Raw genomic sequence first — 14703 nt, forward strand, 5'->3', positions numbered from 1 at the left:
TGCTGCCTCCCAACTGCTTCTTTCCTCCTGTTCACCTTTAACCCCACATCACTTCACTGTGGAAATAAAGAGTTTAAAACATTTTTCTATTGCTGCAACATTTTAACTTGTTTGATTCAGACCGATGACAATCTCTTCCTACTTTAGCCTGAAATGTACCTGATTTTATCACAAAAATATTGACTTTGTTTCCATCCAGATGTCCAGTGGATTTTGAGAAAATGTTAAAAAAAAAAGGACAATGTGAATTTGTGTTTCTATTTTTGTGCCCTTGGTAAGGAACAAACAACTCATCCAACAGTGTTTCCATCCCCTCTTTGGTTCATGAACTCTTTTTTGGAAAAGTCCAAAAGCGTAGAAACTTGAGTTTCCATCCATCTGTTCCAATGCAAAACTTCAAAATGTGCATGAAAACCTTAATAGAAACATGACTGAGCGAGAGTGGACTTTAAATGTGAATATACAGAAAATGTCTGGTCAGTGTGTCTGTGGGCCCCATACGGGTTCTGCTTCAGCTAGTGGGTCTCGTTGTAATTCTCAACCTGTGACTCAAACACAGTAAAACCAGTTTACCCAGGTTCCTCTGGGTAAACTGGTTTTACCCAGAGGAACCAACAGGAAAGCCCATCTGGGCCCCATCTGTGCAACAGTTTATTTCCCCATTTAATTTATGTTTATATATTTCTGATCAGATTTGGACAATGGAGCAGTGACTTGGACTGCTGCCTTGCAGCAAGAAGGTTCTGGGTTCAAATCCCACTCTGGAGTCTGTGAAAGGCTGGAGTTCACACGTCTTCCTCCCACAGTCCAAAAACACGACTGTTAGGTCAGTTAGTTGCCGTAAACGTTCTCTGGGGATGAACGGCTGCCTGGCTGGTCGCTTTGAGACGGAGTCTTGTCCAGCGCAGACTGACAACACGATGCATTCAGACAAAGTCTAGAAAGTTTCTGGTCAGGTAAAGTATTTCTACCCGACCAGTATATAATAAAGTATTTCTGATTATTCAATCGTCATCTTTGTCTGAACGAGGATGTCCAGTTGCAGTTCTTGGTGGCTTGATGTACTTATAGTTAATCTATCAAACGTGCTGTAATCTCATGAAACTGTTTCCAATGTTGTTACAGATTAATGTAGAGAATAATGCAGTAGAGCAGTTGTAATAAAGAGGCTGCAGGCGTCTCCAGATCTGTATTGTTTTAATGATGTGCTGATTGAACTGGAACAGTGGCAGCTCATATATTAACAGCTCTGGAGCATCTTGGATGATGAAATGCAAGAAATGAGTCAACAGAAACACATCCAGCGCTCACAACTTCGGGTAAAGACCAAAAATAAAGATGCTCAGCATTTTCCAAATCTGTAAAAAAAAATGACTTCAAGGCACTAAAATCCATCAGAGAACGTCTGGATCTGAACCGAGACGGACAGAACCGAGACGGAGGAAACCAGCACAAACACCAGAGGCCAACAGTCCAGCACAGTGGTGGAGGAATGATGGTCTGGGCTCGTTTGAACCAGAGCATCTTGCTGTCGATCACCAACTCGTCAGTCGGTGGCTCCGCCCATCTGCATCACCTTCAGCGTTTCTGCCTCTGAAGCTTCAGGTGTGGAAGGAAAGAATCCGTTCAACTGGACAAATATGTCAAAATCTGGAACATTAACGATACCTGAAATATAACATCCTGCTCAACACTGCCCCCAAGTGGCCCTTTGTGATCCTTCGTCCTCTAACATCGTAATCTGACATAATCTACTCTAGTCATCTTGAAACTGTTTTATAATCTGGGAAAGGCCAGAGCAGTTGCTGGGATTTAATGTGTAAACTCCAGAAACTGAAATAAGATTTATTTGCTTTTTACCAGAACAGGTTCTGATCTGAAGTTTGCTGCTGTTTTTTCATGGAACAAATATCTTCATCCTTCAAAAGCTCAGCATGAAAAGAAACATCCAGATCCTGAACCTTAGACCAACCAGATGACAGGAGATATGAACACGTCACTCATCGAGCAAAACAAAGCAACAGGAAACTATTTTGTTGGTCAAACATCATATTTTACAGACAGATGAAAAAGCTCAGCTGGAAAACATCCAGAACTTTCAGCTGAACATTAGTAGTGGTTAAATGACAGCATCATTGGTTTCTGTAACGTGAAGCGACGGCTGCCTCCAGAGACTCACCCTAACCCTAATTAACCCTATAGAGACTCACCCTAACCCTATCCCTGACCCCTAACCCTGACCCCTAACCCTGACCCGATCCTGAAAAACACAGAATGAGAAGAAGAGGAGCTTCTTTCGAGCTTTAAGTCAGAGTGCAGTGAGAGGCCAGGATGTGGCTGGGTGGGGTGTTACGGTGAGCCAGGGACCGCAGGGACAACATCTCCATCCTGATGGAAGACTTGTGATGCATCTTGACCTTTGACCTGGCGTTAGTCATCGACGTCCTCGTAGACGCCGTCATCAAAGGGTCGCGCCCCAGACGGCTGGATCCTGTGACGCGAATACTTGAGCTGAAGAAGGTCACCGACCTCGCTGATGGCACTCAGCGCCTGTGGAGACATTTATGACTAAATGTTTCAGCTTTTAGCCTCAAACAGAGACATGCTGCTCTGACGGCAGTCAGGAAATGGAACATCTTAAACATCAGCTTCTATTCTTCAGTCTAAGCTAAATATTTGAATTTTTTTGGTTCAACACAAATATTGAAATTGTCTGGATTGTTATTTCCTCAGGGGGTCATCACAGAGGAACCAACAGGACGTTGCAGTCAGAGTTTCCTTCTCTTCATCTGAGCAGGAAAACCTTCAGAGCATCGTTTTGTTTTCCCAGTCAGACTGAACTGGACCAGAAAGAGCCTCTCGTTCACACGACCCGTATCCTGTGGCTCGGCAGTCGTGCCAAAATTCAAACTACTGCATAAACAGTGGAGGATGCGTTCTTGTTGCAGAAGAAGCCAGCGCTGTCCTTCCACTTAACTTTCCATAGCTCTCTGAGTAGGAAACCTCTTTAGCAACGACTTCCAGCCAAAACCAGAACATTTCTGTTATGTTTGGTCTGATCTCTCATGTTAACTTTCTTTGGCAACAGGTAAAAGCTCCAACCAGCATGAAGATAAGAGTTTATCCCAAAGTCAGCCAAAACCATAAAGAGATAAAACGTTGGCCCCTCCCACCGCCTGCTGCCTTTTGCAGCCTCCATCCAGCTTCTCTCTCCATGTGAAGGCCAACACATTTATGTGGTCAGCAGGAGACGCATGAAGATTAAAGGATTCAGGGTCACGTGTTCATGTGGATCAAGAAAACGAAGATCTGATCAGAGGAGGATGAAAGAAACAGAAACAACTCAAAGCAGGAGAGGAAGACGAAGCCGCTCTTCCTCTTCACCTCTGCTGTTTTCACAGGAGAAGAAGAATCGGGTTTGATATCGGTTTACATGTTTCTGATCCATCTGAACATGTCGACCCGATCCACAGGATTTGACTAGACCTGTGTGTGAGGTCCAAGCCCAGAACCGTCAGAATATTTCATTTCTCCTTCTACTCCAGAATCAACCTGAAATATGAGAAACAGAATCAAAAACCTCAACGAGCTTCAGAGTCTTATTTATGTTTGAACCACAGCAGCATTAATGCATCTAAAATATCGGCTGTTTTGTGGAATCAATAAATGTGATGTTTGTAAATTCGTGTGACTTTCCTCTTCAGCCGTTATTCTCTGTGGGTTTTTGAACCTGAAGTTTTAAATTCAGAGGAACGAGGATTTGCTCAGAAACAGAAAGGATGAAATCTGCCGCCGCCGTTTCTCACCTGGTCCAGCAGCTCTCTGGAGTGAGCCGCCGACACGCAGAAGCGCGCCCGCGACTCGATGATGGGCGTGGCTGGGAAGCCCACCACCACCACGCCGATGTTTCTGCTCAGCATCTCGCGGCCGAACGCTCTGACGGGACACACAGGAGGGAAACGTCAGCGCCCGGCGGCCTGAGGTCAAAGGTCAGCAGCTGCAGCCTCACCCTATCTTGGCGGGCATGTAGAGCATCATGGGAACGACGGGCGAGTCGTCGTTCCCGTAGATGATGAAGCCCATTTCCCGAAGTCTCCGTCGGAAGTAGGCGGTGTTCTGGGCCAGCTGCCGGATCCGGTCAGAACCTGGACCAGAACAGACAAGAGCAGCTGACAATCTGTAGAAAGAAAACACACCCTGACGTTTGGTAGAAACTAAGTACACCCTGCTGGCAGAACCACCTTCACCATGCTGGTCCAGTTGGTTCTGTTCAGGTTCCTGGTCAAAGGTCAGAGCACATCAAACCAATGTCACTTAAATCACTTCTTAAGACTCTTCTGTGCCCTGACCTTTGACCCCACAGGAAATGCTGATTTTAGTTTTGGGTTATTTTGTTTTCTGCTTTGCTGGTTATGGATTTTTAAAGTGTGTATTTTCTATTTTCATATTTTATATTGTGTCTTTATTTGTAATTTGTAAAACATTTTTTGCTAAAACCCCAAATAATTATTTTCACTAGTAAAAAAGTGACAGATTTGTCTGAATGAAAGCCGGACTCGTCGTTCATAATCCAGATTCCAGTGCATGTCGTTTACATACATGTGCAAAAAGTCACCAAGCGTCACTAGAATTGTTGACTTTTTTCTAAAGTCACCAGATCCGTTGCTCACCGATGTTTTCAAACAAAACAAGTTGCTAGAAGTCGAAATAGTTGCTAAATATAGCAACAAAGTAGAAATATTAGTAACAATGTCTTCCTGACCACAGCCCCGCCCTCAAGGCCGCCTGGCCCCGCCCTCTTTGATGGAGTTATTTTTTATTTGTCTGGGAGACGGTTGTCTGTAAATGTCTGTCATTCTGTCACTGCTGTAAAGGAACGGCTTCCTGAATTCAGCTGATCTGGAGCTGAAACATGAAAACACTCCAGCTGATCAACATTCAGGAAAAATTATGGGCTGAAAAAGAAAACCTTTCCGAGGACAAAACCACAGGCAGGTGATAAAAAGATGTGAAGTAAAGCTGGTTCCTGATTTTACTGCGCTGTGCTGACCCCTGGTGGCCACTAGTGAGACTGCAGGAGCTGATTCTGGAAGAAAAACCTTCCTAATAAATTACTTTATTTCTTTAATTTATGAGCTCTGACAGCTCCGAAAATTATTAGTGTGATAAAATAATTGTAACACTCTGTTAGTTATTGCAATTATTATTATTCATGTTAGAAAATGAGCATTTATTGCACTGAAAGGAAGAAAATGATGTAAATGACATCGCTAACGGGAGAGAAGCATAAATGATGCGTACCAATCGTTGTTCCATCTTCTCCCATAATGCACTTCATAGAAGTGATGATTTGCTCCACCACAGGAGGAGACATGGAGGTGGCGTACACGGCGCTGTGGGAGTGGCAGCGCAGGTAATCGATGAGCTCCTGCAGCACAAACCAAGCAGCTGTAACCGGACCCAGTTCTGCTCAGACGGGCCAGCGCGGCTTGGGTCTCCTGCAGAACCTCACCCTCTTCCCTGCGATGTAACCCCCTGCGGCTCCGAAGCTCTTGGTGAAGGTTCCCATCATGACGTCCACGTCTCGCGGGTCGAGGCCGAAGTGATCCACCACGCCTCGCCCCCTGGGGCCCAGGGCGCCGATGCTGTGGGCCTCGTCCAGGTACAGGTAGGCCCGGTAGCGCCTCTTCAGGGCGATCACCTCCGGCAGCCGCACTATGCTGCCCTCCATGCTGCAGGACCAAACAGGCGGAGAGGTCAAGCAGGTTCTGGAGGGTCAGAATCGTCTGATCTGATGCAGGAAAACAGTCCCGACTCAAACAGACACAGTTGAAATAATAATAACAACAGGAATCAGCTTCTCATTTTTCTTCCAGATTATGCTGGATAACTGCAGCAACGTTCAATATACCAACAGCTTCACTAGACAAACACATGAAAACAGCTTCAGTCTGTCCAGTCAGTGCAGGAGTAAAATGAAACTGACAGAATGGGTTGAATATCTGTAGTTTATTATCTGGTTCCTCAGGTTCTGAAGCAGAACCTGCAGCAGGACCTGCAGCAGACTGGGAGGAAATCTGGGATGGGTTTTTCCCCAACTGAACAGAACTGAGGTTACATGAGCAGAACTTTAAATTCTTCTACCAAAGTTATTACACACATGTTCGCCTTCAAGGATGTTTCCTGATGCGTCACATCTTTGAATAAAAGCAAGACACAAAGCAGCACATTTATTCTTGCAATATAAACATTTTCTGGAAAGCGTTTCATCTGATACCAGAGACGGTTGGTAAACGGTTCCTACTAATCGGCTCCAGACTCTACATGAGGCAGATACTAAATCTTTGCTGGTAATTCTCTTATTTCTGGCCAAGAAATATAAACTAGAGAGACGGTCAGCATCTCGGGCCCCTATAGCTGATATGTGGATCTCACAATTATCTCAGTTGAAAAGCGGAATCATGATCTTCATCAAAAGTCCAACAGATTCTGGGGATCTGGAGCCGAATGCAGTCTGTCCTACAAACTGTGATACCAACTGGAGACGAGGAATGACCTCTGACCCTTTTGTATTCTTTACATTCAGTGCATCTCTCACTCATTAGGGGCCCAACAGCAGGGGAGCGTTAGGGAACCATCAGGAGGGGAGCATTAGGGGCCCAGGAGGAGGGGAGCGTTAAGGCCCAGGAGGAGGGGAGCATTAGGGGCCCAGGAGGAGGGGAGCGTTAGGGGCCCAGGAGGAGGGGAGCGTTAGGGGCCCAGGAGGAGGGGAGCGTTAGGGGCCCAGGAGGAGGGGAGTGTTAGGGGCCCAGGAGGAGGGGAGCGTTAGGGGCCCAGGAGGAGGGGAGCGTTAGGGGCCCAGGAGGAGGGGAGCGTTAGGGGCCCAGGAGGAGGGGAGTGTTAGGGGCCCAGGAGGAGGGGAGCGTTAGGGGCCCAGGAGGAGGGGAGCGTTAAGGCCCAGGAGGAGGGGAGCGTTAGGGGCCCAGGAGGAGGGGAGCGTTAGGGGCCCAGGAGGAGGGGAGCGTTAAGGCCCAGGAGGAGGGGAGTGTTAGGGGCCCAGGAGGAGGGGAGCGTTAGGGGCCCAGGAGGAGGGGAGCGTTAGGGGCCCAGGAGTAGGGGAGCGTTAAGGCCCAGGAGGAGGGGAGCATTAGGGGCCCAGGAGGAGGGGAGCGTTAGGGGCCCAGGAGGAGGGGAGTGTTAGGGGCCCAGGAGGAGGGGAGTGTTAGGGGCCGGCCTCACCTGTAGATGCCTTCCACCATGATGAGGATCTTCTTCCAGGGCCGGTGGGTCCGTGGCTGGCCATGAACTATAGCTTCTCTCAGCAGTTTCTCCAGGCTCTGCATGTCTGTCAGACAGAACCGCTCCAAATGAAACAGATCAGCATGAAGGATCCAGCAGATAGTAAAGCCACTGACAGGGAGACCACTGAGGACGCATCGTCTCTGGGGTTTATCACACATTCAGACCGTCTGATAGATGGTTCTGTTGGACTCTGTCCACCCGTGGACTGAAGCCTCAGTATATCTGAACCTGCAGGAGTATCTGCCTTCCTGGGATCCGACCCACATTCACCAGAACCACAGCCTTCCGTTTTCTGTTTTCAGCCCCTAAAGTCTGTGCAGAATTTGGAAAAAAGGCCTTAAAATGAGTCGATGACTTGATCCGATGAATTTGGGTGCTGCCCCTTTAAATACACATTCAGCTCCTCTGGTGAGGCTGAAAACATCTGACTGTAAATATTTTGTCTGGTTTTAAATCAGAGTTCATGTGTGTGAATGTCAGTTCTGCTAATGTTAAAGCGCTAACTTCAACATCTGGATAGCCATGTCGCCCCCTGGAGGCCCAAATCTATCATTACACACTATAAGGTTTGGACCTCAGGGAGTGATTGAGACTCAGATTATTTTTAATATCAATTAACTTCCATTTTGTGTCGTTTTCTGCCGACCTTCTCCTGCTCAATGAATGAACCACATGATAAATGAACTGAATTAAAACGGAGCTTTTCTACTTATTCAGGCCAATCAAAGCTCATTTACACACCAATACAGATCAGCAGGCGACTCCGGGTGAAAAATGTCTTGCCCAAGGGTACAGAAGCTCTAGCAGCTTCACTGTGGAAGATGACTGACAAATCATTTCAGCTGCTAGACGGGGAGAGAGAGCAAGGCTTTCAGCAGATAACAGGAAGATGCTAAAAGCGGTTTAAATGTGAGCTGTGATTTGTGACTCACTGTTGTGTTTGAAGACCCTGATGGTGGAACCGGACAGTCTGGCTCCCAGGACCAGAGAGGCGTGGTTCAGCTCGTCACTCAGAATCAGGCAGCCCTGCAGAGTTAAAGCCCTGGACGTTCAGGATCCACCGTTCCTGCGTCTCTCTCTTAAGCATGAGAAGAAATGTGGAAGATGAAGAGCAGAGTGGCCTCACCTTGCCAGTCAGAGCCGGGATGTTCATGGAGTTGGTAGCGAACCCCATCCCAAACGCCATGGCCGACTCCACCCCCAGAAACCTGGCCAACAGGTTCTCCATCTCCTCATGGATGTCCAGGTTCCCTGAATCACAAACATTTAAAAACCATCTGAATGATCAGCTGACCGTCGGAGAGGAGACAAATAATCATCAAGTTAACTGGACTCTGGCTGCTATGGAAACTGTAAAGAAAGAAACTGAGAGAACAGAAAGCAAAGAAAGGTAGGAAACGTTTCACTGAAAGCTGGAACTAAAAGGTCAAAGGTCGCCCAGGTCTTAGTTTAGGAACCTTTCTGAGGATGTAAAACCTCTGGTCAGACCTGGAGGGTTTTCCCCGCAGCATCGTTAAAACTCTGCGGCGTGTTTGTACCGATCTCCTGCCGGGTGCTGGCCACTCCAACGCCGTACGCTATGCTGACCTCGGCTGCAGCGTCAGCACAGCGGCCCGTATTCTCAGCGAAGCCCAGGTAATTATAGGAGCCCAAGTTAATGACAGCCTTCACGGTCCGGCCCGTGTATCTGGGAGGAGAGCAGAGACACAGAGGGGAGGCGGTGAAGGCAACTGGGCGCATTACACCTGCACAGCTGGAAGTACACCTCAGAACAGGAGAGACCAGGAAGACTCCTGAGGAGGTCAGAGGGCACGATGGTGAAGAGAAGGAAGGAAGGAACGGACAACAAGGAGGGAAGGAGTGGAGCTGTGGGACGTTATCAGGCTTCAAGTTTCTCCTCCAGATTTAAAAATGGTCAAAATGTCCAAACAGTAAAATGTCAGAGTCATCAGACTACAGCTCAAACTTTACACCGAATGCATTTATAATCTCACCTGGCTTCTAATGTAGCTGCTGGACAGATGGATCCAGTCCATGTTGTTTAACTGGACCAAATACTAACGAGGCGCCGGCTTGTTGCTCCTGTGAACTCTGACCTGACCACAAACCAGCATCATCGGCCATGAGCTCCTGCAGCTACGCTAATTAGCCATATGGCATGTTTTGAGTCAGACGGGCGGATCGCTCTCTGAGCCAAACTTTGTTATCTCAGAGTTTTTCCTGCGTCGCTTTGCTCTGATGGTGCAACATCTTCACAGCCACAGCGCCAGGCAGCCGCTGGCGACTGAACGGTTACAGCCAAAAACTAGCAGCAATAATTTGGGTCCTTTAGCTTTAGTTTTATTAACTGTTATTAATTTATAAATATCACGACTTCAAACTACTTAATTAGCAAACTAAATATTTGTTTTACAAACTAAATATTGAGATAAAAACCAAAATATTTAGCCCAGTGCTAAGTATTTGATTTGTAAAGAAATTATTTAGCTAGCTTACTGGAGCTAAATATTGATTTAAAAACTAAATATCTGACTCAGAGTAAATATTGAGTTCACAAACTAAATGAGTAATTTGAAACTAAATATTTAACTCAGAGCTAAATAAATACTTAGCTAGCTCTGAGTTAGCTGGATATTTATTTTATTCACTTAGTTTGTAAAATAAATGTCCAGTTTGCCGCTCACCCAGGACCTCCTGGCTTTAAGGCGGCGCTGCGTCCACAGAGTTGTCCAGGTCGCGGGCCAGAAACATGCTCACTGCAGAACAAAAGCACTCACTCAAAGGTCCAGTTGTAGTCGTGGGAGACCCGGTCCACCAGGTCCATCTTGGCTCCTGGAACGCTGCAGATGGGCCTGTTCCAGTTGTCCCTTATCCTCATGTAGAGGTTCCTGGTGTAAAAGTTCTCAAAGTCCTGGTAGAGCGGCACAAAGTCCTGAAGAAGGGAAGGAGACGGAGCAGGAGTTGGAGGATGAGAAGGAATTTTATCCCAAGGCGTCCAGGTCCAGATAAGACCTGGCAGCTTCCAGGTCTTATCTGGACCCGCTGCCTGCAGGAGGTCAACACCAGGAACTGGAGTTTTATCCACTTGTTTCCTAGAAGAAATCATGGGTGACATCATATCCTTTAAGTAACGTTGTGTCAACAGCAGCTTCCTGTCTCCACACCTTCAATCTGAGAACCAACGGCGTTCACCGTGAGACGTTACTGAGCTTCGCTGCTGCTACACAAATCTACAGAGGAACTCGGCTGGCGCTGCTGGACGGAGAAATCTGAACTATCGAGTTGAATCAAAGCAACTGCTGGACGTGTCGCTTTAACGCCGACTGTGCAATTGGTCATCCGGACCTCAGAACCGAGGCGGACAGGAGAATTTCTCCTGCTCCTCCTCACCTTCTGCTCCTCCTTCTCCCTGGCGATATGGCACCTCTCGATCTTCCAGTGACGCAGGAAGTCCCGCAGGTAACCGAAGACGGTGAGGATGCCGTAGCCCATGTAGGTGAGGACGGCCACCAGCATGGGCGTCTCCTCAAAAGACTCCAGGAAGGGCCGGTTGTACAAGCCACCATGATGCAGCGCAGCATGGACCTGCAGGAACAAAGGTAATTTTATTTATATAGCACATTTTCAGCAACAAGGAAACACAAAGACATCATCATCCTCAGCAACTTAAGCAAACATTTGATTAGACTCTATTGTTTCGTTGACATTCATGTCTCAATTAGAGCAGATCCATCATCTCCGTCCTCCAGCGTGAAGCAACAAACATCAGAACCTTTTCCTAATTACTAGATCTCTGTTTCACAAAAGCCCATTAATAGAGGCTCATTAAATATTCTGCTTTCAGGGCAACAAGGCTTAGTGCTGCAACCCAAAAGGTTATTCACAACCAGAGTCAGAGCACTGCCAAGTTACAGAACCAGCTGACTCAAAGCAATGAGGAGATCTTCTGTGTATCTGAAGCTCAAACATGGCAGCCGAATGAGGCTACAAACCTCTGCTAAACCAGGAGACCTCGCCGGTAAACGGCCACTTCCTGAAGGCAGGAAACCAGGAGGGATGTTGGACCTGCTCTGTTGGAAAGTCGCCAGAAATGCCTGCTGAGGTGAGAACATGGCTGTCAGGTATATAAACGTGACAAAAGGTATAAATCCATTAGCCGCTCTGATTAAACTCATAAAATGTATCAGATATTTCACGCAGGTTAAACCAGAAGCTCCTGGTGTCAGCAGATAAATTTATTGTTTTGTTGATTCACCAAAGTAATCAGTGAATCGTTGACCTGCAGCTGGAAGGTCAGCTCTACTGGACACCTGCCAGGAGAAATCTCTGCACAAAAATACTGTTTTGTCTCATGATGTTGATGATGACAATTATCTTCTGAAATTGGCAAAAAAGATAAATTAAAGCCTGACTGTTTGGCCACAAAAATCAGATTTTTTAAAATTTCTGGTTAAATCTGTGAGAACTGAGTTCTGGTCCAGTTTGCACTGGACAGGTTTGGCTGCCAGAGGAGGGAGGAGCTTCTGAGGCCATGAAACGCTCCTCGCTGTCATCTTATTAAAATAATAAAAGCTCTCTATGCCAACATCATTTCGTTTCTGCTGCCTTCTGGATCTCCTCTGCAGCATGTGACTGGTCATGCCTCTCTGGGTCAAACACCTGAGGGAGCTGGAAGCCCGTCATGTGCATGAGCGCTGATCGGCCCAGGCCCAGCAAACCCTCCGTGTTCCTGCAGAACATCACCTCCATTTCTAGGATCTTAAACTTTGGACACAATTTATTTTTTAGGCTCAAATTTTCATTGAAATGTTTTAATCTTCTAGAAAAATAACATAAAATGTTTATCTTTTAGTTATATTGCATTTTTTTTTTAATTGTGTTATTAAAACAAGGATTTTAAAGTTGACAAAAACACAAGAAGAGTAAAAAAAATTAATGAAAATGTTTTTCTTTTAAAACAAAGTTGATTTAAACCATTTTACGTCTTGAATTTAGAGTGGTTTCAGAAAACTTTAATCTTATGTTTGTCTCATTTAAATGTGAATTTATGTTACAGCTGAACAGATACAAGTAAAAAATAAAGTAAAATGATGTTAGTATTTTTAATTGAGTTTAATTGAGTTTAATTGAGCCTGTAACACGATGGTTTTCTGTTTGTTCTCATCAGAATAAACCGACAATAAATCATCTTTTTAAAGACAAACTGTCACGGCCTGATCAATCAATGAAACCAGAACAACGTAGAAAGGATCCAGTTACAACAGCAGAGTCATCCTCTGGTGGAACATGAGCCAGAAATCATTCTTTCTGATTATAACAGCTTACATTTTACTGTCTGAGTGTAAAAACAACTGACTGAATGCTGAAGCCTAATTATTTACACTAGGAGCAGAGGCGACGTCACACTGTGTAAAATCAAACATTATCTAAAGTGGTGCTGATGCTGCAATGTGTTTAGCTTCTTGCTTCCTGCCCTCATGCAGGATTCCTGCGCCTTCCACATCCTCCAGTCTGAGTAAAAGTCAGCTGAGTTATAAAAATTAAGAGGTGCACAACCTGACACCGCAGGAGGCCAACGCACATTTGGCCCCATCACATGCGTCAACTATAAACCTAGTTTAACTGTGCAGCCGACATGAGCCAAGATTGGATTTAAGCATTTAAAGTGGACATATCATGTGTTTAAATCCTTCACTGCCCCATTTAAATCACTCGGTTGTTGTCTTTAAGTGGAACTGCAATACTTTGGTCTGATTTTCTCGCCATTGTAGCTCCAAAGGTCAGAGGTCCGTTAGAGCAACTTGTTTTGCTGCGTCTCTTTAAATGAAAATGAGGCAATAGAGAACAAAAATCACAAGAAATAAAAATAGTGGAATAGAAAAATTGGTCAGCCGGCAGTGCAGGACGTCGGTCAGCAGCTCTGAAGCAAATACTGTGACGTCGTAGTTCAAGAAATAGTTCTGGAGTCCAAGAGACTCCAGAACACAACAAATGTGTTGAAGGGCTAAAAAAGTTCATGTTACATGATCCATCCCCTTTAATCAGCTGAACATCACCAGTCACCAATGACTGGGTCACGACTTGAAATTAATTATGCTTCATTTTTATCTATTGCTTCGGACTCCAGAATTGAAACTGATAAATTTGGGGCATAAAAGAAATGAATTTTATTAACCAACATTAAATATTATTTTCACTTACAGGTTTTCTTCGCTGATCCCAGTGTGAGCATGTGTAAACACCCAGATTCGGATTCGGCACCGATAATATGCACTAAACGGAACCAGATCTGATTACCCGGGAGGGCGGCACCCAGCAGATCGACCCGGTCCAGAGAGTAAGCCGAATTAAACAGCAGCGCTTGGGGATAAAAACTCACTCACGTCTGCCTTTAATTTGGGATGTTGTCTGAAGAACGACTTCAAAATGTAAAATCAGGAATAATTCAAATGGAGTTTTGTGTCCGAACTTTAAACCAAACAGAGGGAAAGGCTCCTGGAGCTGCTGCGTCCGCATGGACACCAAACCGCATCCGCAGCAGCTTCCAGCGGTTCTTCCGCCGTCCCATCCCGGGCCTCACCTCTTCCTCGTCCCGGTCCCGGTCCCGGTGGCGGCTCTGCTGCTGGAGACTCTTCAGGAAGCCGTTCCGCTCCGGTTTCAGCCCGTTCCTCGCATGCGGACACACTTCCCCGTTGCTGGCAGGTTTGGACGCGGGGCTCTCGGTCATCGCTGGGAAAACGGCCGTGGAGCCTCGGCGGTAACTGGCATGTATGCCGGCGGTCCGGCTGCGGTGCAAAGCGGTGACAGTATCCGACACAGACACACACACACACACACACACACACCGATGAACCTGCAGATACAACCTCCTGATACCGGAAATCAACACAACAGCGTCTGATGAAGGAGGCGTGGCCAAACATCTACAGGGGGCGTGGTCTAATCTGATTCAGAGAAAACCAAAACAGTAAAACAATAAAGCTTCTCATTATAATTAGAATTATATAAACTTGTTATAGCAAGATTCTTATTTTATTAAAACCAATAAAACTATTACTGCAATCATATGTTCTTATGATTGCAACAGTCAAACGGTCCCACAGGATGTGGAAGTGCCACAAGAAAAAACTATTGTGTGCAAGTTGTGCTAAAAAGACTTACCCTATCAGTGAAGCTATCAAGCCTTAAATAGCCCCTGAATGCTAACATGTAGTAGCAGCACAGATGTCCGGTTGGCATTCAGATCCTCCAATTATAACAGCAGGGTGTGGGGAGTTCACCCCCACAAGATGCCGTCCTGGGCGGTTGCCCATGTCACCCATATCAGAAACCACCACTGTATCTGTATCTCCAAAGACTCGATAACAGACAGCAGAGCTGGTTCCAGTAATTAAAAATCAC

The 14703-nt window shown here is 46.1% G+C and overlaps 1 protein-coding gene across 1 annotated transcript; it reads right to left on the bottom strand.

The window, feature by feature from the left end:
* Nucleotides 1–1173: 1173 nt before the first annotated feature.
* Nucleotides 1174–14205, bottom strand: LOC102233023 (serine palmitoyltransferase 2-like). Its single transcript, XM_014474060.2, has 12 exons — nucleotides 13883–14205; nucleotides 10693–10887; nucleotides 10080–10234; nucleotides 8841–8989; nucleotides 8429–8553; nucleotides 8235–8328; nucleotides 7240–7345; nucleotides 5513–5732; nucleotides 5302–5428; nucleotides 4010–4145; nucleotides 3807–3936; nucleotides 1174–2550 (listed from the first exon to the last, which is right to left on the bottom strand). The coding sequence occupies exons 1-12, from the start codon at nucleotides 14027–14029 to the stop codon at nucleotides 2431–2433; spliced, it is 1704 nt and encodes a 567-aa protein (XP_014329546.1). The 5' UTR covers nucleotides 14030–14205; the 3' UTR covers nucleotides 1174–2430.
* Nucleotides 14206–14703: the final 498 nt, after the last annotated feature.

Source organism: Xiphophorus maculatus, chromosome 19, assembly GCF_002775205.1.
Source record: "Xiphophorus maculatus strain JP 163 A chromosome 19, X_maculatus-5.0-male, whole genome shotgun sequence".
Taxonomy (NCBI): Eukaryota; Metazoa; Chordata; class Actinopteri; order Cyprinodontiformes; family Poeciliidae; genus Xiphophorus; species Xiphophorus maculatus.